Here is a 27,725-nt window from a genome sequence, read left to right on the forward strand (position 1 = left end):
TTTATTTAAAGTAGCACTGGGACGGACCTGTGGGCAGAAAGGGCTGTACTTTTGCTGTACGAGCCTGGTGGTTATATCCTTAGTGCTCAGGAAGGAGGAAACGCGCAGGGAGTATTCGATCATAAACGTTTTTCTCTGAATTTCTACTCATAAAACCACTTTCACAAGATTTCTCTGGTGATTATCATTCAGTTCCATATTTAAAAATTTTTTTTTACATTTATTTATTTTCAAGAGACAGAGTGTGAGCGGGGAAGGGGCAGAAAGAGAGAGGGAGACACAGAATCTGAAGCAGGCTCCAGGTTCCCAGCTGTCAGCGCAGAGCCCTGCAGGGCTCAAACCCACCGACCTTGAGATCATAACCTGAGCCACCCAGGCGCCTCTCACTCCGTTCTATATTAACAATTGGTTAGACAGACAGGCAGCCATGAAACCCTTTAAGAATGTAGCAACCAGCACATATTTGAACCTTATCAAAACTATGCTGGCTATAGGTCAGCCTTGTGGGCTAAAGTTGAACATATTTTTGCTTCTATCCCTCATCAGGTGGAGTTGGGGACTTAAGATAATCTGCCTTCAAACACAAAGCTTTTCCTACTGCAATGCAGCTGTTGTGAGCAGCTGCTGAAATAAAAGAGCGTTGTGCTCTGCAACTCGGCCCTTTCCCAAGTACACCACTGAAGGGCGGTCAAGTTAGGACCGGGAAGTACTAACAGCCTGCAAAGCACGGCGAAATCACCCACGGCTCTTCCACTCTGCGCTTGCGCAGTGGAGGGATTAAACTCCCCAGAAAGACGCCTGGGACTCTGAGTTTGCACAGGCGCAGAGCGTCCTCAAGGCGGAACTGGGGCGACCTGGGCTCCTGCAACTTAAACACCCGGGGAGAAAGGAAGGTGGCAGACGTGCAGCGGTGCGCAGGCGCGGGCACTTCTCTCGGGTGAAGGGTTGAGAACCGGACCGGGCGGCCAGCTGGGCTGAGAGCGGAGTAGGGTCAGAATGGACGAGGACGTGCTGACCACCCTGAAGATCCTCATCGTCGGCGAGAGTGGCGTGGGCAAGTCCAGGTGAGGCGAGCCTGCGGGCCGTGACGAGGGCAGCGGGTCTCTTGCTGCCTCCGTGGCCTCTGTCTGCTGGGCCGCGACGGGAACGGTAAAGGCGGCGGGCCAGGCTGGGGGCGGGCTCCGCGGGTTCTTCCCGGCCTCTGGGCCGCGCGGTCCTGCGGCCCCTGTCCTCCCGGCGCCCGCCCGGTTCTCGGCCTGTGCCAGGCCCGACTTTGGATCGCTTCTCCTCCCGTCGCGCCTAATAAACAATTCCGAGGGCCGCCGCTCGGCCGGCAGGTTTGCTGCCGACGAGCCTAGGGCGTGGCGGGCGGGTTTGGCCCGAGTGAGGCCGAGCGCGAAGCCGGGTCTCAGCCCCCGGAATTCGTACGGCGGCGTGCGGCGGAATGCGACGGAGGCGTGTGGCGGAGGAGGCGGTGGCGGCGGCGTGCGGCGGAGGCGTGGTGTGGCGAAGGCGTGGTGTGGCGACGTGCGGCGGCGCCAGCGACGGAGGCGTGCGGAGGCACGCAACGGACGCGTGCGCGGCGGCGGCGTGTGGCGGCGTGCGACAGAGCCGTACTGCGGCGGCGACGGCGGCGGCTGCTGGCCGGAGGTGCGGGGCTGCTGCGCGGCGGGGCCTGACGTCTCCGGGCACTCGGCCCCGCCCCCCCGCGGCTGCAGCTGCGGAGACGGAGAGCGCTCCATGACGCAGTCTGGGCCGAGAACGCAGCGCGCGTGGCCTTGGTCTCCGGAGCCTCGGTTAAGCGGGAGCAGGGCGCGGGAGCGGGCCCCCGCTTCCAGCGCTTGGCTGACCGGCTGCCCCCTCATCTTGTCCCGCAGAGGAGGACACTCGACAGAGGCTGCTGTGCACCGTCCAGAAGGAGGTGGGTGCCGGACGCGGGGGCAGGGTCGCGATCCTGGGGGAGGGGGCTTTCAAGCCCCCGGGGAAGGGTCTCCGAAGGAGAGGTGGCCCGTGGCAGCGGCGGGGACGGCCATTTCCAGTTTGGGGCTCACCTGGCTGGGTATTTACCTCCCGTGGAACTGGAGGCGGGTGAGTTTGAGGGTTGGAGTATAGGGGGGACTCTGGATGTTTTTATGCTGTGTGCAGGGGCGGGTGCAGCGGGAGGGCCCCCCGGGTGTGGGGCACCCCTGGATATGTCTGGGTAGGACCTCCTTTGTGGAGGAGCCGGTGGTTGGATCTCAGGAAGGTGAGGCAAGCGCCTGGGGGTGCTGACTGGGCGTATTGGGTGGTGGGGGTCTGAATGGAGCTGCAGAAGGAAGACCAGACTTCGGAAGGGGGGAAAGGTTCACTGTGGAAAAATGCCCCTCGTCCCAGATCTCCCCTTTCCCGCAAATTCTCAGTGCTTGGAGCCATCCCCAGGAGCCAAGAGACTCCCCCCGCCCCCCATCCCTGAAAGCCCCTGGCAAGTGGGTGACTCCATTTGTGGGCTTGTCCCCTGCTGTTTTGGCAGGTGGGTTTCCTTTATCCCCTACCCCACCCCCACATGCAGTAGAGTGAGAAGCAAGCAAGGTTCAACTGTCCCTCTGCCCCTTCCCTCTCCTTGGGGCCAACTGGGAACCCAGTCCAGGCTTTAGTTTCTAGCCCTGGACTGCCCGCAGAGGGGAGAATCCATAGTGGTTGGTTCCCGGGAAGCGTTTAGATGCTTGGACTGTGTGTGTGCGTGTGTGTAAAGCATGCACATGCCTATGTGGGCGAGGACATGTGGCTGTGAGTGTGTGCCTCTGAGCATATCTGTGCATCGGTCTGGAGATATCCAAGTATATCTTCTTATTGCGTGTACATGGGTCTGTGTCTTTATGTGTTCTGGTGAGTATGAGGTGTATCTGTGTGATGCATGAGTCTCTGTGTACATGGGTGAGGCCGTGACCATGTATGTGTGATTGTATGTGTGTCTGTCGCCTTCCTTATGTGACTTCACATCCTGGGACCCCGTCACTGCTGAGCTGCCTCACCCCTGCATCTTGAGTCCTCAGCCTGAGACCACAAATGCCCTCAGACCTTGGGGGCTGGCTTCATTTCTGTGCCTGTGTATGTGTGTTGAGGGTGTCCGCAAGTGGTGTCAGCACTGAGTACCAAGAAGCCCCTCCCCGCCTGGTGGCAGACAGCCACCAAAGGACAGGCTTGAAGCCTGGACCTGTTGCTGCCCCTCCCTGTTCAGAAAGCTCGGGCATATGTCTGCGTATAGGTCTCTATGTGTGGCATGTCCCGCATGCCACATTCGATATTTTGTACCTGCTGACCATTTTTCATACGTTATTCCTGTAATTCACTCGCTCACCTATAATTTTGCAGTACTCTTCTGGTTTTGCTTCCTTTACGTTCATCCTACATTGCTGCCAGAGTGACCTTTCTAAAATATATTTGTGACGATGTCACTCCTCTGCTTATTCAATGCATCCCCATTACCTGAAGGAGAAAATTCATGTTCTAGCATAACAGTGCTCTTTTTTTTTTTTTTTTTGGTTTCGTCCTGATGTTCCAGTAATATTTCTGTATCTATCCCATTCCCAATAACTCTGCTCCAGTTTTGCCATATTGCACAGGAGTTGTCACTTACTATACTATTTCATACTTGATCATTTTGCTCATTCTAGAATGCCCTTCACACCCTCCCTGTGCACTTTGTCTGTCTTTTAAGATACAGCCCTATCTCCCACCATTTGCTGAGCTTCGCAAATGTAAGTGTTTTCTCCTTTGTGCGTTCACTGTACGTGATTCACTTCCCTTGCAGAACTAGTGGATGGTATTGTTCTGTCCTTACCTGTTTTCATGCATCTGTACCGCTACTAGCATATAGAACAGACTCTGTCTTTTATTTATATTTCCAGCTCTGCCCTGGATCGTGGCTATGACTTGACAGATACAGTATGTGCTTGTCTTCCTGAGTGGGTGAGTGCGTGACCAGATGAATTAATGTGATATTTTTCTGAAGTTGGGTTTTTGTTTTGTGCTGTTTTTCTAGGAAGGAACAGCAAAGTCAGCAATGGAAGCAAAGGAAGATGGTGTTGGTATTATTGAAGATGTGCCACCAGAGCAAACAGTTAATGACAGTTTGACTTCTGCTGGTGGAGTGCATGAAAATTACAGAAGTGGTAAGCTAGCGAATCTCTGTGAGTTGTTTTCCTATGATGAAATGCCAGTATGAGAAAAATCTGAAAGTATGTAGATCCAAATATATTATCCTATTTTCTTGAAGATATTTTTCTGTTGCTATCTTTCTTTATAAGTATCGCAAGTACTACCCCCTTTTACATCCGGAGAATCTTGAACCCCCTGAACATCTTTTCTGCTATTGCTTTTATTTTATTGAAATATTCATGAATGGAGATAGACTTGTGTATGTGTTTAAAATTCATAGAAACACATGTTTTCATTAATTTATCTGTAACCGTATTCTATAGATATGATGTCAGCATCAGAATTAGGAGAAGAGGAAGATGTAGAATCACCTTCTCTTCCTGAGGTACTGTCTTCTTCTTATTTTTAAATATAAGCATGGAGTGATGTTAAAACATCCAAGAGATGCTTTGACTTTACTCTCTCATCTCTGCATTTGCCCACAGAAACGATTTCCTTCTGTGTTTTCCTGTATGTGATAAAACAATTATGTGTTAATTATGACCATACAGCATAGTAGAGTTCTGCTAATTTGCAGACGTAATGAAAGTTGTGTAGTATTAGTGCAGAAAACGAAGGCTTGGGGGAATGAGTTTGGGTTTTGGAGTTAAGTTATGTGAAACACTAAAGAATTACTCTAGGTCAACCTATGGCCAAGCGTCTCATCCTGTGATGTATATGGATGTGTCAAACTCCTACTGACATCCAGAAAGAGCTTGGGTGATGGTGTTTTACAACTTGAACCTTCAAAAGATAATGCCTGGGACTTGATAATAATATATTAGGATTGTCAAGTAGATCTGCAAGGAGCATTGGGATTATGATGACCACAGTTTGGTTTAGTGGTGCTTCAATAAGTAAAACCCATTTTGGAGAATTAAAATAACATCACAGTCATACTCGTAGTAATAAAGTAAAGTAATGATGACCTATTCTAAGGTGACAACTAGAGAAGGAGGTAAAAAGGTCCTGATCTCTTAGGCTCAGGCAGCTGCTGCATAATGCTACAAGCACTGTATTTGAAATCAAAAGACATGCTAGCATCTTGGTTCCGTCACTTCCTAGCTGTGGGATCTTGGAAAAACTTGCTTGAATGTCAATGACCTCATTCCTAAAAATGGCACTAATTCCCACCTCTTGGTTATGTGTAATGAACAAATGTGGCAACGTTTTGTAACCTGTAAGGGGTGCTATAGAAAGAGAAGACAAAATGATCACAGTGGCATGTATTGACTTACTAAATATTGAGGATACTTTAAAAAAAAAATATTGAGGATACTTTTTGGGTGAATGTTTGTTTATTGTTGAGAGGGATGTGGGGGGGACAGAAGATCCAAAGCAGGCTCTGCACTGAGAGCAAGGAGCCCAATGCAGGACTTGAACTCATGAACTGTGAGAACATGAGCTGAGCCAAAGTCGGGCGCCTAATCGACGAAGTCACCCAGGCCCCCCAAGAATACTTGTTTTAAATGTGAAGATGTCTGAAGGCCAATAAAATGGCCGTAGTGTCCAGAAAAGAATGGGAAAGTTAGAATGGGTTTTGGATTTTCTAATTTGGGGCAAGATATTCCTTGCCCTTTGTTTTGTTTTGTTGCTCAGCAGTAGAGGATCTGATGACCTATGCCTTCCATGAACAAAGCATAATTTCTCTAGATGTGTGTCACCTAACAGGGACATCATGAACCACTACATAGCCCTCACACTGGGATCATCCTCCTCTGTGATGTGTGGTGGGTCTAGATAGACTCTCTAGCAATGGAAGGAGAGTTTCAAGAGGTTAGAACTTTATCAAACTGGAATGCCAAATCCTTCTTCCTTAACTTCCCATTGGAACTAAGGCCAGGGAGAGTTGGTTTGCTATGGTTTGGCCATGCTGCAGAGTACAATAGCTATAGAGCACACTTTGTGAGGGGGTGTTGCGTCCCAAAACTGAACAGTCTGAAACGAAGGGCTGGGGAAGTTCTGCCGTGTTATAGCAAAAATAAACATACTCTCTTTTAACTCCTCTAGTAGTGGAAGTCCAGAAAAATCATGCTAGTTTCAGTTTGACATTGTCAGCTTAGGGTAAACATTCACCTAACGATACCATTTTCCTACAGCGTCATAGAGTCGGTCAGTGATGGTCCTTGTAAACATCAGTTCACCTGTAGGTATTAAATTCTGATAAAACCCATTCTTCCTTTTGGTCAATATAGAGAAGAAGGTAAGATTTCTTAGTGCTTTAAGCCTACCAATGGTATAATTACCATTCAGTGTAGTGTGGTTTCCAGGTGTGGTCCCAAAGCAATACTTTTTCACAAATCATAAGCTGTACACTTGTAACTTCCTATATTTTTCGATTGTTGATTTAACATGTATTTTGCTTTCTCCTTTAGGAGGAGATAAGAATGCTGAGGAAGACTCTATAACCAGGTAGGATTTTTATGGATTTGTAAAAAATGACATTTCTTGGGGCACCTGGGTGGCTCAGTGGGTTAAGGGTGTGACTCTTGATTTCAACTCAGGTTTGTGAGTTCAAGCCCCACGTCGGGTTTTGCGCTGACAGCCTCCTCGGGGTATCTTTCCCTCTTTCTGTGTGCACTCACTCTCCAAGTATAAAGGAATGAAATGAAATGAAACGGAAAATGAAAGGAAAGGGAATGAAATGAATGAACTGAAAATTATGTGTTTCCTCAGGGAACGCAGACAACAAAAGCAGTTGTTGAGTGTTCTACCCTGGACAAGACACTATATCCTATGCGTAACATCTGTTAAGTTATACAGTCATTGCATAGCTTTGCAAAGTAGCTGTGTTATTGTAGCCTACTTTTTATTACTTTAGCAGCTGTGGTTCAGGGCAGTTGATTACTCGACCCATGATTCCATAGTTAATGAGTAGCTGACCCGGGGGTTTGCCCATCAGCGTGTGTAGCTTCCACATCCATTCTCTGGTTCCTCAGCAGCACTGAGGTGAAGACACAGATCCTAGGGCAGATCAACTCAGAATGTCAAAGGTAATGATGTCCGAACTCCAATTTAGGGTTTTCTTAAGAAACCACATTAGTCTAAGCATTTGCCCTTATATGTTTGACCACTAGTACTAAAAAGTAATTAGTGCGGTGGTAACTAGTCCCTTGTTTTTACCATCAGAGATTTTAGGGTGGATGTCAGCTATGGCCATGGTGTCACGGCTTTTACATAATAAGTTCTAGCCAGGCATTTCCTTAGATGTGGTGATATCCCCTTTTCTTGAGACAAATGAGTTTTCTGTAAGGGAAGGATATCTAGTTGTAGACCATGTTTCGTTAATTAAATTCAGCCTCAGTTTTGAGGATATTGCTCTATGATTCTCTGTTGCCTAATTCCCAGTCTGGTTTCCCTTTGGGCTAGTACCCTTGACTTGTTCTAGGAAGCTTTTTTTCTTTTTTTGGAGATGTTTTTTCCCATGACTTTTCTGTACTGTGTTTTTGCCTTTTTACTTTCTTCTCTGGCTTTCTTGGTATTTCTTTTTTTTCCATTAGTTTTTCTACTTCTGCCATCTAAGGACTCTCCATATTTCCAGAGGCCAAATCAAAAGCACTTAGAATCTCAAGATATAGGGATCCTCAGAGATTAATTCATCAAAATACCCTCTGGTACTTCAACCTATGTTTAACCTCCTTGCCCAATGGTTGTTTCCGTGGAGAATTTGAAACTCAAAAGAGATTGAAGTGACCTATTTGGATATGATAAGTGACAGAAATGAGATTTAAATTCGGGTTCTTTTCTTTCTTTTCTTTTCTTTTCTTTTCTTTTCTTTTCTTTTCTTTTCTTTTCTTTCTTTTCTTTGCTTTTCTTTTCTTTTCTTTTCTTTTTGTCTTCACCTTGCAGGCAAATGTTTTAATAATAGAAAGCTGGGGAGCGGGTCTAATGAATACAATGAAGGAGGGTAAGAATCAAATTAGCAGAGGAGACCAGGTTTCAAGAAGAACAACACTGAGCTGGATAGGAATAAGAGTTTTAGAAAAGATGTCAGAAGATGGGGGTTTATGCCAAATGAGATAAAGGTGAATGACAGGAATGAAGGACCCAGGATTAGGGGAGTTGCTTAGAAAGGCATATTCAAATAGAGAGTTCAAGAGGGTCCTGACCAGGTTTCTGCTTTTGTGTCTGTTGGTTTCATTGAAGGTGCGAGCATACTTCAGATTTTCTGTTGAGAGAGATTGAAAATCATTTGAGCTGCTGGGAAGAGTCTGTTTACAGCAAAGAGAAATAGGATATCATCTACTTGCACCCCCACTTAGGGAGGATGGCTTAGATCCTCTCAAGGAATTGGGGGTTGGATGTGGAGATTCTGAACTACAGAGATGTATGGCCCAAGGCAAGCTGTGTCCTCACTCCATCTCTATTCCTAAATCTGTGATGCCCTTCCCATGTACCTGTAGGGCTGGGCAGGGGTAGGACTGACTTGTCAAATCAGTAAGGGAGCTTCATCTGGATAGGTGATAACATGCCTATGTTGAGGTGACTGTGTGGATGACTGAGACTCCCAATTAGCTTGTTCTCCAGGAGCAGGACATGGCTCCTACCCTCGGTCATTTGAGCCCATCCTTCTTTTAGGAGTCTGTGCCTTTATAGGCTAAAGATTGAAAGGTTGGAGAATGCCACTGAACCATGCCGAAGAGTGATGGAGGAGTGGGAGCTCATAGGGAAGAAAATATTCAGGCAGCGAATAGAGAAATAGAGGCACAACTACCGGGACCATTTTGATCGCAGTCTCTCTCCTTGGGTAGCTGAATGCCCCTGAAGGTTTTTAAGGACTTGATAGTTATTATGGACCTCAATACGGCAAGACCAGTGTAGGAACAAAGTTGGCCTTGGGAACTTTTAATCTTTTAATCTCTAGTTGGTACTTCCACTCATAACATAGAAACCTTGACTTTGGTATATTTAAACGGAGGTCTACCTGACACACAATGTAATGTGTGATGCAACAACTCTGGATGTTCCTCCATGCTCGCCATAAGTGTCGCTCCCATCTGTTAATGTATAATGCTATTACGGTATCACTGACTAGATTCCCTATGCTATACCTTTGAGCCTTGTGATTTATTCATTCTATGACTGGAACCCTGAACTTCCCTCTCTCCTTCACCCATTTTGTCCATCCCCCCACCTCCCCTCCCTTCTGGCAACAGTCAATTCTCTGCATTTATGGGTCTGTTTCTGCTTTTTCTCTGTTTGTTCATTTGTTCCCTTTATTAGATTCTACATAGAAGTGAAATCATATACGATTTGTGTTTCTCTGTCTGACTTTTTTCACTTAGCCTCATACCGTCTAGGTATATCCATGATGTTGCAGATGGCAAGATCTCATTCTGGTTTATAGCTGCGTAATATTCCATTGTGTGTGTCTGTGTGCGTGTGTGTGTGTGTGTGTGTGTGTGGTGTGTTCATGTATTGGTGGACACTTGGGTTGCTTCCATATCTTGTCTATTGTCAATAATGCTATAATAAAGATAGGGTTGCATATATCTTTTCAAATTAGTATTTCCATTTCCCTTGGGTAAATAAATACCCAGTAGTGGAATTACTGGATCCTATGGTATTTGTATTTTTTTTTTTATTTGTTGAGGCCCCTCTATACTGGCTTTTGCTGTGGCGATACCAATTTACATCCCATGAACAGTGCACAAGGGTTGTTTTTCTCCACACCCTGAGCAACCCTTGTTGTTTCCTGTGTGTTGAAACTGAGCCATTCTGACAGATGTGAGGTGAGAAGTCATTGTGGTAACTTTTATACATTTAATTTTCAACCATTTCAGAGAATTCCCTGCCTGTCACACTTGGTTATGGAAACTCAGACTGGGTCTTTCCTGGAGATTTCACAGGATAGGAGAGGTGGAGGCAAAATAGCGAACTGAAAGCTGTTTTTAAACAGGGTCCAAATTTTGAAAGACCTATACTCTGGAAACCGTAAAACACTAATGGAAGAAATTGAAGGTGACGGAAAAAGACACATCCGATGCTCATAGATGGGAAGAACATGTATTTTTAAAGTGTGTACACTACCCAAAGCAATCTACAGATGTAATGTAATCCCTGTCAACATACCAACAGCATTTGTCACAGAGCTATACAAACAATCCTCACCGTTATAGAGAACCACAAAAGACCTTGAATGGTCAAAGTAATATTGCAAAAGAGGAAAACTGGAGGTATTGTAGTCTCAGATTTCAGGTTTTATTCCAAAGCTGTAGTAATCCAAACAGTATGGTGGGTACTGGCGTAAAAAACAGCCACATAGCTCAATGGAATAGAACTGAAAACCCAGAAAGAAATCCACAACTGTTGGGCAGTTAATCTTCCACAAACAGGAAAGACTATCCAGTGGGGAAAAGGCAGTCTCTTCACCAAATGGGGTTGGGAAAACCGTACAAGCCACATGCCAAAGAATGAACCTGGACCAATTTTTTTACCATAGACAGAAATAAAATCAAAATGAAGTAAAGACCTAAGTGTGAGACCTGAAACCATAACAAATCCTTGAAGAGAGCACAGGCCATCATTTCCCTGTCTTTGGCTGTAGCAACATTTTACTAGTTATGTTTCCTGAGCCAAGGGAAATAAAGCAAGAATAACTATGGGGACTACATCAAACTACAAAGCTTTTGCACAGTGAAGGAAACCATCAAAACTAAAGGGAACCTCTGGGATGGGAGGACACATTTTCAAATGTTTTGCAAAGCCAATAAAGGGTTAGTATTCACAATGTATAAAATATTGATACAAGTCAACATCCCCCCCCTCCCAGAAAAGCCAAGTTTAAACATGAGCAGAAGACATAACCAGACATTTTTCCACAGACAACATACAGATGGTCAACAGACACCTGAAAAGATTCTCCCCAAAACTGCAACGAGATACCACGTTCACACCTGTCGGAATGGCTAAACTCCCAGACACAAGAAGCAAGTGTTTGCGAGGATGTGGAGACAGAGGAAACCTCTTGCACTGTTGGTGGAAATGCAAACGGCTGTGGCCCCTGTGGAAAACAGTATGGAGGTTCCTCAAAAAATTACAAACAGAACTATCCTATGATCCAGTAATTGCACTCCTGGATACTACCCAAAAGAATACAGAAACACGAATTCCATGGGACACACCCACGTCTGTGTTTATTGCAGCATTATTTCCAATAGCCAGCGCAAGTGTCCATTGACAAATGAGTGAACGAAGAAGTCCTATATGTACGTATGTATGTGTGTGTGTATATGTATATCCATACACAGACGCACACACACACACACACTCACACTGGAATATTACTCAGCCATAAAACAATGAAACCTTCTCTTTTGCAATGACCTGGTTGAAGCCCAAGAGTCGTAGGGTAAGCAAAGTCAGGGAAAGACAAATACCATATGGTTTTACTCATGTAGCACTTAAGAAACAACAAATGAGCAAAGGGAGAAAAAGGGAGAGACAAACCAAGAAATAGGCCCTTAACTGCAGAACAAACAGATGGTTCTCAGAGAGGAGGTGAGTGGTGGGAGGGGTGAAAGAGGTGATGGGGATGAAGGAGTGCCCTTGTCATGATGAGCACGGGGTGAGTATGGAGTTGGTGAATCACTGTATTGTACCACTTAAATTAATATAACACTGGATGTTACTATTACTGAAATTAAAATAAAACTTAATGAAAAAAACAGAGGCCAACTTTTAATTACACCAAGAAACTTTGTTGAGTAAACAGATAGCTGACCTTTCCCTCATTTTTGAAATTTTGTTTTTAATAAATGAACATGTTGTTGTTGTATATTTTTGCTCTAAAGGCTTTCCGACAAACCTGGTCCTGATGATTCATGGCCTACATCGGCTAGCCAAGACTTCGATTTTGGTACCAAGGTAAAGTACCCTCCTGTGAAACTCACTTTCCTGCTCTGAATTTAGTTGTCTCCCTACAGTAGCCTGTGTATCATCATTTTATGTGTGTAATGGAAAGTTAGCAAGAACAAACCACTTTACAGATACATGACGCGTTGAATGTTTTGTTTTGTTTTGTTTTGTTTTACTCTGGTAAATCCTAGAGGTGGAGTGTAGGCTGATCAAAGAATGGGCTGGAAAATAAATATATAATGACCGTGAAATTATATCGGGAAAAGCTTTCCCATAATGGAGGAAATACGACATTTGGTTAAGGATAAGGATTCTTACTGTGATAGTAGCATGACCGATAATACTCATGCCTAAATGAAATCTTATTGGATCCAAGTATCTATTGTAGGTTGCCCCCGGCCCCGGGCAAGTTTTATTTTGGTGAGACACAGGATTTTCCTTTCTCTCTATCCTTTGTTCTACATTTAGACTGAAATAATATTAGAAAATTTAGAAACTTAGATGTTTATGTTATTTCTCAACATTTACCTTACAAAGCTGTTCCCTGTATTTTTGAAATAACTCCACGAAGAGTAAGTTACAATTGTGCATCTCCCTGAAGGATACGTATTTTGCTGAAAAGAGTAGCTCTATGAGCAGAGGCTCTTCATAGCCAAGTTGTCAAATTTCTAATTTCAGAAATCTTTCCTATTCTAGCTTTTAAAACTATCTCCTCCTAGTCCTTGTGTCTGATTCTAAAATTTAAAGTTTCAGACATCTGATATTTATTTAAATATTCATTTCAAAGTCCCTAAATCATTATAAGCTACTGGAGGTTAGGAAACATATTTGTTTGACTCGTGGAGCTCCTAGAATAAAGTCTTGCTTGGAAGAAGCAATGTCATAGTTTTTGAATGTGAATAAATGAGTAGGGAAATGGAATTCCGTAGAATGGAATTTGAAAAGTAACGAAATACGCATGATGTATCACAATTAAATATGTGAATTTAAAAAGTAAGGCTTCAGTTTATATTCCGTTTTAGTGTTTAATATGTATCAACGCAAATGAATTCTATTGAGGAAATCAGGAGTTACATCAGAAAGAAGGTGAAAGTATGTTTTTAGTATCCTCCCATTGTGAGCTTAGAAATGCAGAGAAAAACTCCTCAGCCTTTGTTTTGTTAACCCCATCCGTGTCCCATTACATACATCCTTTGTAGGTTCACATTTCTTCCTAGAATTCTCATTCCAATTCTTTCTCCATAGTGAAAGTTGATGTGTTAGGAACCTTTCTTTTTCTGTTCTTTTGTTAGTCTAGTAATAATTTATAGCTTTTAGGAAGTGATAGATGCCAGTAATTGAGCAATTTTTTATAGTGAAAAAAATTAAATTCTTTATTACAGTGTTCATAACCAGATAACTGTAGAGTGATACAAGTCAGTATTATTTGGGATATACTGTGAATCGAAGCCTCTGTTTTACATATAGGCTTTATATATATCTTTCAAAGGTTTAAAAGAGACTGTTGTTCATAGTATATGCCCAACCCTACTTATGTACCTTTAAAAAGTGTATGTTGTTTCCACTTACCTTATTTTGCTCACATTTTTCCTTTTCTTCCTTGTCTTAAGCTCATGCTTGACTGATTGGTCATGTCTTATTTTTTTTCCTTTTTTCTTCTTCTCCCCCCCATGCTTTTTAAGGTATTTTTGATGTTTTTAAAGTTTATTTATTTTGGAGCAAGAGAGAAACAGAGTGCAAGCAGGGTAGGGACAGAGACAGAGGGAGACACAGAATCCAAAGCAGGCTCCAGGCTCCGAGCTGTCAACACAGAGCTCAATGTGGGGCTCAAACCCACAAACCGTGAGATCATGATTCATGAGCTGAAGTTGGACGCTGAACTGACTGAGCCACCTACGTGTTCCCCCCACCATGCTCTTTTTTAATCGTTTACCCCTACCCTAATGTTTCCTTGCAGAAAACATTTCTTTAGGGTCTGTTCTTTTAGTACATCACTTTCTGTCAACTCCATTGTCAACATACTGGTTATGGAATTGTACTGTCTGTGTGTGGTTTTCATCCATGACTCATTGCCCCACAAGGTTTCTTATTCTTTTTTCCTCTTTGTTGGAAGGAGCTGAGCTAAATGTTTTTGTAATGTTTGTATTTCTCTTGGAAAGGGAGGGAGAGAGAGTGAGAGAACAAGCAAGTGCTCGTAGGGAGGGGCAGACAGAGAGGGAAGGAGGGAATCTCAAGCAGGTTCCGCGCTGTCACCACAGAGCCCGATGTGTGCCTTGAACCCCACTAACCGTGTGTTCATGATCGGAGCTGAAATCAAAAGTTGGTCACGTAACTGACTGAGCCACCCAGGCGTCCCAGAAGGAGCTACATTTAAACAGTCATATTTGACTTTAGTGTTTTGAGAAACAGAAGCAACTTAAACTGTTTGCAATTCCAACTTACCTACATAAGATACTACTGAAAAGTAAGTTTGTACGTTTTCTCTTACAAGAGATAGTTCATGCCAGTATAAATCATGCGAACATTTCACAAGATAACATATTTAAATTTCTTAGTGTTAGTTTTTTCAACATGCTTTCAAATACCTAGGGTTCAGTGTGTATCTGAGGTTACTTTGGTAAAGTATTTACCCGATATTAATCAGTTACAGGTACGGCGAGTAACATTTTGAGACTCCCTATGAGATCTCTTGTGTTGCTCACCACATGAGAAAATGGAGACTGGTAATAAATAGTAAACGGCATAACTGAGATTTGAGTCTACATTTGAAAGATTCCAAAGCCTGTGTTCCGTGTGTAAGGGTGCTCATTTGGTAATGGTGAATATTACAATGATTTTATCGAATTGGATTCTCGTAATCCTTAAAGCTGTTAATTCTTTTCTAGAATGTCCCGAAACCACGCATAGCAAAGCTACTGCATTCTTCTTGGCAGTTCATGAAAAACAGTAAGTTATTGGGAGACTTGTATTATTCACTGATTCTTGTCCATTCTTGTGTTATTCACCAATTTGAAGCGACAGATATTTTCATGTCCTCTTTACTTTGTTTTCTACTAAGTGAGAGCAAAACGTGGCACTGTGAAACCAGAAGGTGGAACCTTATCTGAGGACAACAATCCTGATTCTGAAAGTAAAGATATGGCTGAAACTCTTTCCAAACCACCAGCCAGAGTTTATGGCGATCCTCTTCCTGTTTTACCATCATCTAAATCTCTTCTGAAACCTTCTCTCAAGACGTTAGCTGTCCTTGGTCTTGCAAAGGTAAGTTGTTTTGTTGTATGCTCCCCCCACCCCATACCATCCTCTTGCTCCTTATAATGATGAAAAGGATCTTAGGAAGAAATGGAAGTCCTCAAGATCATAATAGAAATCAGTGTAATGACCACAGAGAGGAAGGTACAGGATTGAAATTTATAAAGTTTGGTGGGAGTAGACAATTCTCGGGGATGCCTTTATGGAAGCAAAGAAGGAGAAGGCAGCTGGAAAGAATAGCTAGATGCATATGAAGATGAGGAGGGGGGTGAAGGGGAAGAATTCATGTTAGAGGGGCGAGATGAACTTAAAAGTATGAAGAGTTGAGAGAAAGTATCATCAAATCACAGCAGCAATAGTGGGATTAAGGCAGAGCAGATGTTCTTTAAATTATAAAATGTGGGAGAAAATATTTTAAGTGAAAATTAAGAAAAAAAGAAAGCCAGGTAATAAAAAAAATGCTTAGACTCCTCTGAATGACTTACAGCTGATTTCTGTGAAGAACTGGAAGAAATTTTTGCCCTTACGTTTCAGTTTAGTAAAGGTGATATCCTGTATTTAGTTTAGCAAAACCTGTGTTTCTAAGGAATGCAAAGTGAAATCTGTTTTAGGCCATACCAGATCAATGGTGAATTTTCAATTTTTGGCTATTGTCTTTCTTGGGGTTTCTAAGGTTACTTACTGTGTGGTATAATCTTGGTATATTTTAGGTCTTTTTGAGTAGAAAGAGCGGAAATAAACATTTATTCTTTTCATTAAATAAAATTTCTGGTGATGTAAATAAGGTTCTTTGTGAAATGAAAAACTAAATTTGAAGCTGCAACTCTGAATTTGTTTTTTGTTTTTTAGCTTATTTATTTATTTTGACAGAGAGAGCAAGCAGGGTAGGGACAGGGAGAGAGGGGAGAGACAGAGAATCCCAAACAGGCTCTTCATTGCAGCACAGAGCTCGACGCATAGCTCAGACTCACAAACCGGCTTGTGAGATGACGACCTGAGCCGAAATCAAGATGCTTAACTGCCTGAGCCACCCAGGTGCCACTTAAGCTGCCACACTCTGAAAGAAAAAATATATAAAATATGTTTTCTGCATTCTGATTTACCTTTTTTTAAAGTGTTCAACTGTTTATGTATTTTGAGAGAGACAGAGACAGAGAATCCTAAGCAGGCTCTGTGCTGCCAGTGTCAAACCTGACACAGAGCTTGAATAACCTGAGCCAAAATCAAGCTGGACGCTTAACCAGCTGAGCCACCCAGGTGCCACTCTTTTTTTAATAGTATCTGCAGAGAATAGACACATACACACATACCAAATTAATGAACTCAACATGTATAAATTTTTGTCTAATATGAACTCTTTGTCATGACAGAATCATAAGGCAGGAAAGGTTGCCAAGAGAGTATGCAAAATTCTTTGTAGGAGATGATTTTTACTTTTTTTTGAAGATTTCGACAATAGATACATTTTTCAAACAATATTTATTTATTTTTGAGAGAGATGGAGCATGAACGGGGGAAGGGCAGAGCAAGAGAGAGGGAGACACAGAATCTGAAGCAGGCTTCAGGCTCTGAGCTGTCAGCACAGAGCCTGACACGTGGGGCTCAAGCTCAGGAACCGTGCGATCATGACCTGAGCCAAAGTCAGATGCTTAGCCGACTGAGTCCCCCGGGCACCCCAAGATACATTTTATATTATTCAGGGGAAACTTTAGTATTCATAGTTGTTCGATTTAGCATGTAAATTCTTTCAGGTCTAAAACTGAGAAAGACTGGTGAGTTGATTTTTTTTTAGTCCGTTTCTTCTTTCCTCCTGGGAATGTTCAGTCCTGCTTGATAATGACACATGTATTTGAAGACTTTAAAATCTTCAAATTGGATGATCATAAATATATTAGTTGCTTAATGCTAGATTCCTTCTCGGGTCCTTAACTACCTTCCTATATGTTGTAGATAGGAAATTAGAGCTCTTCATATGCTGTTCCCAGTAGAATAATAAAACTATATGAAGTTTAAAATCGGTTTTCATATTTTTCTTAGACATCGTGGTAGTAGTGGAAAATGGCTCAAAATTCTGTAATCCTGTATTTCTCTTCTATACTTTTAAATCTTGTCCCTTAAGATTAATTTTTTTATTTGTTTTACTATTTTTTTTAATGTTGATTCTTGAGAGAGAGTGAGGGAGCATATGAATCGCAAGCTGACTCCATGCTTCGTGTGGACGTGATGCAGGGCTTGATCCCACGGCCTTGGGACCATGACTTAAACTGAAACTAAGAGTTGGACGCTCAACTGACTGAGCCACCCAGGCGTCCCAAGATTAATTTTTAAAAAACAGTATTCTTATAAAATCCTGAATTAGTGTTTCACAGTTAAAACTTTTTATGACTCTTAATGCCATTCATTACAGAAATGAGTATTTGTGTATATTAGTAAACGTATAGTTTGCGCCCTTAAAACTAATGTTGGAATATAGACGTGAAATCTTGAATCTCATGTTTTTTTCCCCTGCTTTTGTGATTGTATTAGTTTTACTCTTTAAAAATATTTTTAATGTTTGTTTATTTTTGAGAGAGAGAACGTGAGGGAGAAGGGGAGGGGTAGGGAGAGGGGGACAGAGGATCCAAAGCAGGCTCTGTGTCGACAGCAGAGAGCCTGATGCGGGGCTTGAACTCATGAACCAAGAGCTCATGACGTGAGCCAAAGTCGGAGACTTAACTGACTGAGCCACCCAGGCGCCCCTCCCCTGTTTTCATTATTATTCTTTATTTATTCTTTATTCACAATTTAGTGTCCAGTTAGGGAATATATAGTGTGTACAGTGTAGTCTTGGCTTCGGGAGTAGATTCCCGTGATTCATCACTTCCGGATAACCCCAGGGCTCATTCCAACATGTGCCCTCCTCAATGCCCACCGTCCCTTTTTTCCACCCCCTTAACTCCCCACCCCCTTAACTCCCCACCCCCATCAACCCTCAGCTTGTCCTCTGTCTTTTAAGAGCGTCATATGGTTTACCTCCCTCTAGGTATTTGTAACTATTTTTTCTTTCCCTTCCCCTATGGTCTTGTGTGAAGTTTTCAAATTCCACCTATGAGGGAAAACATACGATATCTTTCTCTTGACTGACTTATTTCACTTCGCATCATACCTTCCAGTTGCTTCCACACTGTTGCAAATGGCAAGATTCCATTCTTTTTTATGGCCGAGTCGTATTATTCCATTGTATATAGAAACCACCTCTTCTTTAGCCATTCATCAGTTGATGGACATTTGGGCTCTTTCCATAATTTGGCGATTGTTGATAGAACTGCTATCAACTCTGGGGTACATGTGGCCCTACAAATCAGCACTCCTGTATCCTTTGGATAAATGCCTAATAGTGCTGTTGCTGGGTTGTAGGGTAATTCTATTTTTAATTTTTTGAGGAACCTCCACACTGTTTTCCAGAGCGGCCGCACCAGTTTGCATTGCCACCAACAGTGCAAGAGGGTTCCCATTTCGCCACATCCCCGCCAACATCTGTTATTTCCGGAGTTGTGAATTTCACTACCACACTCTGACCGATTGAGGTGGTATCCCAGTGGGGTTTGATTTGTATTTCCTGGATGAAGCGTGATGTTGAGCATCTTTGCATGTGTCCGTTGGCCATCTGGAGGTCTCCTTTGGAAAAGTGTCTATTCACGTCCTCTGCCCCTTTCTTCGCTTACATGGTTTTTGGGTGTTGAGTTTGGCAAGTTCTTTATAGACTTTTTTATCCTAACCCTTTATGTGATATGCCATTTGCGAATACATATCTTCTCCCATTCCGTCGGTTGCCTTTAAGGTTTGTTGATTGTTGCCTTTGCTGTGTGGCAGCTTTGTATCTTGATGAGGTCCCCAAAGTTCACTTCTGCTTTTATTTCCCTTGCCTTTGGAGACATGTCAAGTAAGTAATTGCTGCAGCCCGAGGTCAGAGAGGTGGTTGCCTGTTTTCTCTTCTAGGATTTTGATGGTTTCCTGTCTCACGGTTAGCTTTTTCATGCATTGGAGTTTATGTTTGTGTAAGGTGTAAGAAAGTGGTCCAGTTTCACTCTTGTGCATGTGGCTGTCCAGTTCTCCCAGCACCATTAGCTAAAGAGACTGTCTTTTTTGCATTGGCTACTCTTTCCTGCTTTGTTGGAGCTTAGTTGGCCACACATCTGTGGGCCCATTTCTGGGTTCTCTATTGTATTCCATTGGCCTCTGTGCTTGTTTGGAGCTAATACCGTGCGTTTGAGGAGTCCAGCTTTGTAGTCCAGGCTAAAGTCCGGGATTGTGATGCCTCCCCCACTCTGGTTTCCTCTTTCAACCTTACTTTGGTTGTTCTGGGTCTTTTGTGGTTCTCTCCAAAGTTTAGGATTGTGTGTTCTAGTTCTGTGAAGAATGCTGCTGTTATTTTGATTGGGATTGCATTGAATGTACAGATTGCTTTGGGTAGTATTGACATTTTAACAGTGTGTGTTCTTGCAACCCATGAGCATGGAATATTTTCCAGGTTCTTTGTGTCTTCTTCAGTTTCTTTCATAAGTTGTCTATAGTTTTCAGCATACAGATCTTTTACCTCTTTGGTTAGGTTTAATACTAGGTATTTTATGGTTTGATGCAGTGGTAAATGGGATCGACTCCTTGATCTCTCTTTCTAACGCTTCATGATTGGTGTATAGACATGCAACCGATTTGGGTGCATTGATGTTTTATCCTGTAGCTTTGCTGAATGCGTGTGTCAGTTCTAGCAGTTTTTTTGGTGGAGGCTTTCAGGATGTCCACATAGAGTATCGTGTCATCTGCAAACTGTGAAAGTTTGACCTCTTCTTTGCCAACTTGGATGCCTTTTATTTCATTTTGTTGTGTGATGTCTGAGGCCAGGACTTCCAACATTATGTTAAACAACAGTGGTGAGAGTAGATATCCCTTCATGTTCCTGATCTCAGGGGAAAAGCTCTCAGTGTTTCTCCATGGAGGAGACTATTTGCTGTGGGCCATTCATATGTGGCTTTTATGGTTTGAAGGTCTATTCATTCTATCCGATTTTCTTGAGGGTTGTATTAAGAAAGAGTGCTGTATTTTGTCAAATGCTTTTTCTGCATCTATTGACAGGATCATATGGTTCTTATCCTTTCTTCTCTTCATGGGAGGTGTCATGTTGATTGATTTGTGAATATTGAACCAGCCCTGCCGCCCAGGAATGAATCGCACTTGATCCTGGTGAATCATTCTCTTAATATACCGTTGCATTACATTTGCTAGTGTCTTGCTGAGAAGGTTTGCATCCATGTTCATCAGGGACATTGGCCTGTCATTCTCCTTTTTCGTGGGGTCTCTGTCTGCTTTGGAGATCAGCACAATGCTGGTGTTGCATAGAATGAGTCCAGAAGCTTTCCTTCCGTTTCTATCTTTTGGGAACAGCTTGAGAAGAAGAAGGGTTATCTCTGCTTTAAATGTCTGGTAGAATTCCCCTGGGAAGCCATCCTGCCCAGGACTCTTATTTGTTGGGAGATTTTTAATAACTGATTGAATGTCTTCACGAGTTATGGGTCTGTTCAAGTTTTCTATTTCTTCCCGTTAGGCTTTTGGTAGTGTGTGGGTGTCTAGGAAATTGTCCATGTCTTCCAGGTTGTCCAGGTTGTTGGCATATACTTTTTCATCGTATCCTCAGGTTTCTTGTTGTATTTCTGTGGTGTTGGTTGTGATCTCTCATCTTTCATTTGTGATTTTATCTATTTGGGCCTCCCTTTCTTCTTTTTGAGACGTGTGGCTAGGGGGTTATCAGTTTTGTTTATTTAAGAAAAACACATCTCTTAGATTCATTGCTGTGTGCAACCTTGTTTTTGGATTCTGTAGGATTTATTTCTGCTCTACTCTTTATTGTTTCTCTTCTTCTGCTGACGTTGGGCTTTCTTTGCTGCTGTTTTTCTAGTTCATTTAGGAGTGAACTTAGTTTCTGTATTTGGGACCATCCTTGCTTCTGGAGATAGGCCTGGATTGCAATGTATTTTCCTCTAAGGACTGCCTTTGCTGCATCCCAAAGGGTTTGGATTGCGTGTTTTCATTTTCATTTGCTTCCATATGGTTTTTAATTTCTTCCTTAATCGCCTGGTGGACCCATTCTTTCTTGAGTAGGAAGCTCTGTAACCTCCATGCATTTGGGGGCTTTCCACTTTTTGTTCTTGTGGTTGATTCCAAGTGTCTGAGCGTTGTGATCTGAAAATGTGCATGGTATGATCTCAGTCCTTTTATATTTGTGGAGGGCTGTTTTGTGACCCAGGATGTCATTTATATTGGAGAATGTTCTATGTGCACTTAAGAAGAATGTGTATTCTGCTGTTACGTGAGAAGATCTCAGTACATCTGTATCGATATCTATGTGTATAAATGTATATATAAAAGCCAATATATATGTATGTATATCTGAATACATCTGGTCCAGTGACACAATGGATCTCTGTTTCCTTATATACATTCATTCATGTTTGTGATTAATGGATTCATCTATGTGGGCCTTTCACTTTGGGGACATAAACATTTGCAATTGTTAGCTCCTCTTGATGAACAGACCCCTTAATTATGATATAATGCCCTTCTGAATCTGTTACTACCGTCTTTGGTTTAAAATCTAGTCTGTCTGGTGGAAGTATGGCGACTCCAGCTTTCTTTTGACTTCTAGTAGCATGATAGGTGACTCCCATTACCTTCACTTTGAATCTGGAGGTGTCCTGGGGTCTAAAATCAGTGTCTTGTTGACAGCATATAGCTGGATCTTGTTCTTTGGTTTTGTTTTGTGTTTTATCCATTCTGATTCCCTGTGTCTTTTGATTGGGGCATTGAGTGCATTCACATTCAGAGTGATTAGTGAAAGATACGGATTTAGTGTCATTGTGTTATCTGAAGGTTTCATGCTTTTAGGTGAGGCCTCTGGTCCTTCTTAGTCTCTGCTGCTTTCCACTCACAGAGTCGCCCCTTAGGATCTCCTGCAGGGCTGGTTTAGTGGTCATGAACTCCATTAGGTTTTGTCTGTCTGGGAAAGCCTTTCTCTCTCTTTTGATTCTAAATGACAGCCTTGGTGGGGAAAGGATTCTTTGCTGCATATGTTGCATTCTGCACATTGACCATTTCCTACCCCTCCCTTCTGCCCTGCCAAGTTTCATGGGACAGGTCTGCTGCTACTGTAATGTGTCTTCCCTTATAGATTAAGACCCGTTTGTCCCTAGCTGCTTTCAGAATTCTCTCTTGATCTTTGTATTTTTCCGGTTTCGCTTTGACATGTGGTGGTGTTGACCTGGTTTTGTTGATTTTGAAGGGAATAATTCTGTGTGCCGCCAGGACTTGGATGCCTGTTTCCTTCCCCAGATGAGGGAAGTTCTCAGCTATAAGTTGTTCAAATAAACCTTCTGCCCCTTTCTCTCACTCTTCTTCTGGGACTCCTATGATGTGGCTATTATTTCATCTCACCAAATCACTTAGGTCTCTGGTACCTGCCTCGTAGTCTAGTAATTTCCTTTCTTTCCTTTCTCTGCTTCATCTCTGTCCACAATTGGATCTCCTGTTTCACCGATTTTCTCTTCTGCTTCTCCCATCCTTGATGTTACTGCATCCAGTTTATTTTTTAACTCATTTACAACATTTCATTTTCAGCATTCATCATGACGAGTCGTTAGGTGCTTGATCTCTGAAGCAGTAGATTGTCTGCTGTCTTCTATGCTTGGTTTCAAGCCCACCTATGCGTCTTATGACTGTTATTCCAAAAACGTGATCAGATATATTGTTTCTGTCTCTTTTGAGCACTTCTCTGGCTGGCCTTTCTTCCTGGAATTTTTTTTGAGGAGAATTCTTCCAATGTGTCGTTGTGGCTAGATTCCAGCCCTTTATGTGTTTTAATAGCTTGTTCTGTGTCCCACACCTGCGAGTACTACTATATTAAAAAGGGGTCCTACACTGTCCGGGGCCTGGCAGTTGAACAAATGTTTTTGGATTGTGTTGTGTGCACTCTTTTGGTACTTCTTTGGCTGCTTTTCTCTCTACTTGGAATGGTGGTTTGGGCCTTCCACCACCTTCCACCAGGTGTGCTTTGTTTTGTTTGTTGAAGTAATCCTGGAAAAAAGGAGAAGAGGGTGGTGAAGAATCCTTAGCCCAAACAAAGAGAGAAATGACAGGAGTGGAAAAAAAGACCAGGCAGTGACTCAAAGGAGCTATAGGGCTTAATCCAGAAAGAGAGGGAGGAAAATGAAGAAGGAGATCTGGAAAAGTATAGAGAAAATGCCCGATCAAACAAACAAAGAACCAGAACAGAAGAACAAAGGAAAAAAGATAGTGTGTGTGTGTGTGTGTGTGTGTGTGTGTGTGTGTGTGTGTGTATAGCTTTGACCCAAAGTCAACTCCAGACTACTAGGCTGATTCCAAAGGAAGAAGAGGAAAGAGGAGAGTAGAAAGAGAAAAAAGGGAAAAGAGAAGAAAGGGAAAGAAAAGGAAAGAAAAGATAGGCTCCTGGGTGTCTCAGTTGGTGAAGCGTCCGACTCTTGAATTTGACTCAGGTCATATTGTCACTGTTGGTGGTTTCGAAACCCCCATCAGGCTCTGCAGTGAGAGCATGGATCCTGCTTGGATTCTCTCTCTCTCCCTCTCTCTGCACCTCTCCTGCTTGATCTCTCTCTCTCTCTCTCTCTCTCTCAAAATACAGAAATAAACATTAAAAAGAAAAGAAAAAAAGAATAATTCAAATGAAAACAAACAAACTAAGATACAAAACCAGAGGAGCGTTGTCTATTGGTGGCTGGGACTGGTGGCTGTGCTGGTCTAGGGGAGGGGCTGTCTGGTCCCATCAGTGTCAGTCTCACTCCCATAGAGAAGCAGTTACCAGGCACAGAGAGGCAAGGTTTGGTGTCATGGGCCTGCCTCCACTGAGGCTCACTGTCCGTTCCCTGAAGCCCCACAATGTTGGTCATGGGGAGAGAAATGGTGACACCCCAATCTCTCCTGCCCACACGAGGTGTCTCAAAACTCGCTGTTTAGGCCATCCTCATAGAATAGCTTGGGGGTCCGGCTTGCCTCTGCTGCACAGTCTCCTGTGCTCCCAGAGCACTGAGCTGTGATTCAAAACCCTGTAGGATCCCGCTTTGCTCAGACCTGGTTCTGGAGTAGCGCCACTCTGCACAGTGGACAGAGGGCTTCTGGTTCGTGCCTGCAGGGTCTTTTTCCCTTGGGGAGGGCAATACCTCCTCGTTCCACCATACTCAAGGTGTTCTCTCCCAGTGTAGCCCTGAGATTGCTACCAAGCCTAGGGGCAGCTCTGTCCCCACCAGGCGTGGGAGGTGGCAGCTCTGGTTTAGAGAAAATCTGACAACCTTGAAAATTCTGTTTTTTAGCCTCTAAGGCTGTTTTGCAAAGTAGAAGCTGACTTTCTGGACATCTCCTTGGTCTGTGGTCTGGACGGGTTTTCTCATATCCAAATACACTTCCCACAGCCTCTCTCTCTCTCCCTTCCTTTCGTTTCTCCACCAAAGGGCTTCCCCCATTCCATGCCTGTGCTGCCCATTTTATTTCTCCCAATTCGCATACACACCCTTCTGTCCCGCCAAGCTGTCTCTTTGCACCTGTGGAGATATTCCTGTCCCTCTGCAGCCTGTCCTGGTATTCCAAGTGTTGTGACCTTGATACTGCTGTGTTTGAGGGACAAGGGAAATTCTGATTCCCCTCCTCTGCCATCTTTACTCCTCCCACCTCCTTTTGCTTTCCTTTTCACAATTTCGTAGTTCTGTGTAGGTTTGCATTATTATATCAGTTTAATATGTTTTATAGATATTTACGATGGGCTTTTCTTACTTGAACTTCATTGATCTGAATTTTCTTTTTCTTTTTTTAAAGTTTATTCATTTACTAATTGGAGAGAGAGACAGAGCACACGTGGGCGGGGTAGAGAGACAGAGGGTGAGAGAGAAAATCCCAAGCAGACCCTGCACTCTCAGCGCAGAACCAGATGGGGGGTTTGAACCCATGAACTGTGAGATCATGACCCGAGCCAAAATCAAGAGTCAGGTGCTAACTGAATGAGGCATTCAGGCGGCCCTAACATTTTCTTCATAAGTCCCCTGGGTACTTTAAATTTAATATGCCCTAGTTTGTAGACATTGTTTCTGGCCCTTTCCCTTTCCTCTTTCCTGACTCTTTGTAATCTGTTCTGTCATTTGTGTTCCCTAGCCTAATAAATAGCAGCCCTGAAACAGGAAAAGTCCTGGACTCCGAACTTCCCTGAAATGACCGCATCCAGTCACTCACCACATTCGATGTTTTGTACCTGCTGACCATTTTTCATACGTTATTCCTGTAATTCACTCACTCACCTATAATTTTCCAGTACTCTTCTGGTTTTGCTTCCTTTACGTTCATCCTACATTGCTGCCAGAGTGACCTTTCTAAAATATACTTGTGACAATGTCACTCCTCTGCTTATTCAATGCATCCCCATTACCTGAAGGAGAAAATTCATGTTCTAGCATAACACTGCTCCCCTTTTTGTTTGGTTTCGTCCTGATTTTCCAGTAATATCTATCTATCCAATTCCCAATAACTCTGTTCCAGTTTTGCCATATTGCATAGATGTTGTCACTTACTATATTGTTTCATACTTGATCCTTTTGCTCATTCTAGAATGCCCTTCACACCCTCCCTGTGCACTTTGTCTGTCTTTTAAGATACAGCCCTATCTTCCCAGCGTTTCCTGAGCTTCCCAAATGTAAGTGTTTTCTCCTTTGTGCGTTCACTGTACGTGATTCACTTCCCTTGCAGAACTAGTGGATGGTATTGTTCTGTCCTTACCTGTTTTCATGCGTCTCTACCGCTACTAGTATATAGAACAGACTCTGTCTTTTATTTATATTTCCAGCTCTGCCCTGGATCGTGGCTATGACTTGACAGATACAGTATGTGCTTGTCTTCCTGAGTGGGTGAGTGCGTGACCAGATGAATTAATGTGATATTTTTCTGAAGTTGGGTTTTTGTTTTGTGCTGTTTTTCTAGGAAGGAACAGCAAAGTCAGCAATGGAAGCAAAGGAAGATGGTGTTGGTATTATTGAAAATGTGCCACCAGAGCAAACAGTTAATGACAGTTTGACTTCTGCTGGTGGAGTGCATGAAATTTACAGAAGTGGTAAGCTAGCGAATCTCTGTGAGTTGTTTTCCTATGATGAAATGCCAGTATGAGAAAAATCTGAAAGTATGTAAATCCAAATATATTATCCTTTTTTCGTGAAGATATTTTTCTGTTGCTATCTTTATAAGTATCCCAAGTACTGCCCCCTTTTTCTTCTGGAAAATCTTGAACCCCTTGAACATCTTCTCTGCTATTGCTTTTTTATTTTACTAAAATATTCATGAATGGAGATAGACTTGTGTATGTGTTTAAAATTCATAGTAACACATGTTTTCATTAATTTATCTGTGACCGTATTCTGTAGATATGATGTCAGCATTAGAATTAGGAGAAGAGGAAGATGTAGAATCACCTTCTCTTCCTGAGGTACTGTCTTCTTATTTTTAAATATAAGCATGGAGTGATGTTAAAACATCCAAGAGATGCTTTGACTTTACTCTCTCATCTCTGCATTTGCCCACAGAAACGATTTCCTTCTGTGTTTTCCTGTATGTGGTAAAACAATTACGTGTTAATTATGACCATACAGCATAATAGAGTTCTGCTAATTTGCAGACGTAATGAAAGTTGTGTAGTATTAGTGCAGAAAACGAAGGCTTGGGGGAATGAGTTTGGGTTTTGGAGTTAAGTTATGTGAAACACTAAAGAATTACTCTAGGTCAACCTATGGCCAAGCGTATGATCCTGTGATGTATATGGATGTGTCAAACTCCTACTGACATCCAGAAAGAGCTTGGGTGATGGTGTTTTACAACTTGAACCTTCAAAAGATAATGCCTGGGACTTGATAATAATATATTAGGATTCTCAAGTAGATCTACAAGGAGCATTGGGATTATGATGACCACAGTTTGGTTTAGTGGTGCTTCAATAAGTAAAACCCATTTTGGAGAATTAAAATAACATCACAGTCATACTCGTAGTAATAAAGTAAAGTAATGATGACCTATTCTAAGGTGACAACTAGGGAAGGAGGTAAAAAGGTCCTGATCTCTTAGGCTCAGGCAGCTGCTGCATAATGCTACAAGCACTGTATTTGAAATCAAAAGACATGCTAGCATCTTGGTTCCGTCACTTCCTAGCTGTGGGATCTTGGAAAAACTTGCTTGAATGTCAGTGACCTCATTCCTAAAAATGGCACTAATTCCCACCTCTTGGTTATGTGTAATGAACAAATGTGGCAACGTTTTGTAACCTGTAAGGGGTGCTATAGAAAGAGAAGACAAAATGATCACAGTGGCTTTTAGTGACTTACTAAATGTTGAGGATACTTTGTTTGGTG

The 27,725-nt window shown here is 42.7% G+C and overlaps 1 protein-coding gene across 1 annotated transcript; it reads left to right on the forward strand.

Moving 5' to 3' along the window:
• Window positions 1–1,740: 1,740 nt before the first annotated feature.
• On the forward strand, window positions 1,741–27,192 carry LOC109261502 (ankyrin repeat domain-containing protein 26-like). Its single transcript, XM_053902895.1, has 6 exons — window positions 1,741–1,921; window positions 6,552–6,588; window positions 7,119–7,169; window positions 11,970–12,042; window positions 26,311–26,440; window positions 26,748–27,192. The coding sequence occupies exons 1-6, from the start codon at window positions 1,741–1,743 to the stop codon at window positions 26,828–26,830; spliced, it is 555 nt and encodes a 184-aa protein (XP_053758870.1). The 3' UTR covers window positions 26,831–27,192.
• Window positions 27,193–27,725: the final 533 nt, after the last annotated feature.

The sequence above is a fragment of the Panthera pardus genome, unplaced genomic scaffold (genome assembly GCF_024362965.1).
Source record: "Panthera pardus isolate Hobbes unplaced genomic scaffold, ASM2436296v1 HiC_scaffold_15, whole genome shotgun sequence".
Lineage (NCBI taxonomy): Eukaryota > Metazoa > Chordata > Mammalia > Carnivora > Felidae > Panthera > Panthera pardus.